The following is a 2500-nucleotide window of genomic DNA, read 5'->3' as shown; positions in this document are numbered from 1 at the left end:
TATATGTGTGTGTGTGTGTGTGTACATATTTTTTTATATGATATATATATGTATGTATGTATGTATACGCATTTGTTTTATATCATATCCTGATATATATATATATATATATATATATATATATATATATATATATATATATATATATATATTTATATATATATAATATATATATTATAAATATATATGGTTATGTATATGTATATGTGTGTGTGTGTGTGCGTGTGTTTGTGTGTGTGCGTGCGTTTATGTGTGTGTGTGTGCGTGCGTGTATATGTGTGCGTATGTGTGTGTGTGTGAGTGTGTGTGTGTGTGTGTGTGTGTGTGTGTGTGTGCGTGCGTGTATGTGTGTGTGTGTGTATGTGTGCCTGCGTGAGCAGGTAGATATAATTAATCACATGTGTATGTATCTGTGCATGTTAGAAAGAGTGAATGTATCTATGACAGCCAATTCTAACAGTGATTCCAAACTTGGATGACGACGGAGTCCGCACTGACCCAAATCGGGGACTGAGTTCAGGTGCATGGAGCTGGTCTCCGGGCCTGTGACCACACTCCGGCGGTCTGGCGACGCCTGGACTACGGTCTCGTTATCCGCGCGGACCTATTGGAATATAAAAAATTATGTATTTTCATTTTAATATACGGTCTATTGCACACTATAAAAAAATAAAGACATATTTTTTTTCTTGTTTCACCCCCCCCCCCCCCCCAAAAAAAAAAAAAAAAAAAAAAGATAAAATAAAATAAATAGATAAATAAATGATTTAAAGATATATACAAATAAATAAATAAATCAATAAAGATAGATAAAATAATGATAATAATAAAAAACAAGTAAAAGATAAATCCTATTTTAAAGATTTCATGATTCCCAGATAACCGTGGATGCCCGACGCGTCAAAAATACGTCTGTCCGCGTATTCCTTCCGACCAACTCCGTCGTTCTTTTTTGGTTACTTACCTCGACGTTCTCGAAGTGAAAATCCACACTGGACGGGAAAAAAACTTCCTCTGGGTGGAGCCACAGGAGGGGAGCCCAGTCCACTATGATGTCAATTACTAAATACAGTGAAAGGACAAGATGTGTGAGGATTAGGATTATAACAGCAACTGTATATGTTTTCTTTTTTTTTTCTTTCTTTCTCTCTTTCTCTTTATCTCTCTCTCTCTCTCTCTTTCCATCTCTCTCTCTCTCTCTTTCACACACACACACACGTAGTCTCTCTATATCTATCTATTTATCTATCTCTCCCTTTCTCATTCTCTCTCTTTCTCTCTCTTTCTCTTTCTCTCTCTCTCTCTCTCTCTCTCACACACACACACACACACACTTAGTCTCTCTATATCTATGTATCTATCTATCTATCTCTCCCTTTCTCATTCTCTCTCTCTCTTTCTTTCTTATTCGTTCTCTCTCCTCCTCCTCACTTTTTTAAAACACCGACCCCCCTAAAACCATAACAATCCAAAATAAAATGTCAAAAAATATAATAAACAACAACAATTTCATAATGTATACAAGAACTTTCGTCCAACAGACTTACACTCTTTCGAAACGGGTTTAACAGGCGATCCGAAAATCCCTGTTGTTGCCGTTAAGACCGTTAACAGTAGGAGAGAGGCTGCCATCTCGGAGGTTCTGAGATCATGAAGGGGGTCGAGATGTAATATGGTGTTTGGGTTGAATGGGGAAACAGTAGGTGTTGTTATTAGAATCATTATTTTGATTATCTTTGTCGTTGTTGTTACCATTATTATTAATATCATTAATCTGCTCCTCATTATTATTATTATTATTACTATTATTATTATCATTATTATCATTAATGCTATTATCATTATTATTATTATCATTATTATTATTATCATCATTATTATTATTATAATTAATATAATAATAATAATTATTATTATCATTTCATCACTATTATCATTACCATTATTAGTATTACCAGTATAATCATCATCCTGATCATTAATCATTACCATCGCCATCATCACTATCATAATAAAAAAAAATCCATAATTATTATCACTATCAATGATAATAATAACATTCTCATAAATATCCTTCCTCGAATATTGCCACAATAAGCCGCATCAAAAAAAAAAAAATAAATAAAAATGAATAAAAAAAAAAAAAAAAAATATATATATATATAGATATATATTATATATATATATATATATAAATAAATAAAAATGAATAAAAAAAAAAAAAAAAAATAAAAAATAAATAAATAAATAAACTAAACGACTTTTTATAACAATTATTTACTTACGCGCTGAGCCTACCGTGGACACACTGAGCAATTCTGTGTCTGTCTTTAAAACGCCGTGAGAATTTTCGTGCTCGGAGAAAAGGCAACATGACGGGACACGATAGGGAAATAAGGTGATGAATAAATGACATTGAATAGATAAGCGAATAGATAGATAGATAGAACGAATGGATACATCAAACAGGAAATATAACGACGGGTTGAAATAAAGGGAA

At 32.4% G+C, this 2500-nt stretch overlaps 1 protein-coding gene across 1 annotated transcript in view; it reads right to left on the bottom strand.

Moving 5' to 3' along the window:
- Window positions 1-2425, bottom strand: part of LOC122254917 (uncharacterized) — a 6822-nt gene extending 4397 nt beyond the window's left edge. Inside the window, exons 1-4 of the mRNA XM_086534544.1 lie at window positions 2286-2425; window positions 1548-1642; window positions 965-1062; window positions 499-604 (exon numbers count right to left, since the gene is read on the bottom strand). Of these exons, the coding sequence (XP_086390670.1) occupies window positions 499-604; window positions 965-1062; window positions 1548-1642; window positions 2286-2416 (430 nt within the window). The 5' untranslated portion in view covers window positions 2417-2425. The remainder of the gene's footprint in view (window positions 1-498; window positions 605-964; window positions 1063-1547; window positions 1643-2285) is intronic.
- Between the last annotated feature and the right edge of the window lie 75 nt (window positions 2426-2500).

The sequence above is a fragment of the Penaeus japonicus genome, unplaced genomic scaffold, assembly GCF_977035675.1.
Source record: "Penaeus japonicus unplaced genomic scaffold, GWHDUDI00000001_assembly GWHDUDI00000041, whole genome shotgun sequence".
In the NCBI taxonomy this organism is placed as follows: Eukaryota; Metazoa; Arthropoda; class Malacostraca; order Decapoda; family Penaeidae; genus Penaeus; species Penaeus japonicus.
Note: the sequence above shows the minus strand (reverse complement) of the source record. Positions and strands in the feature narration are given on the sequence as shown.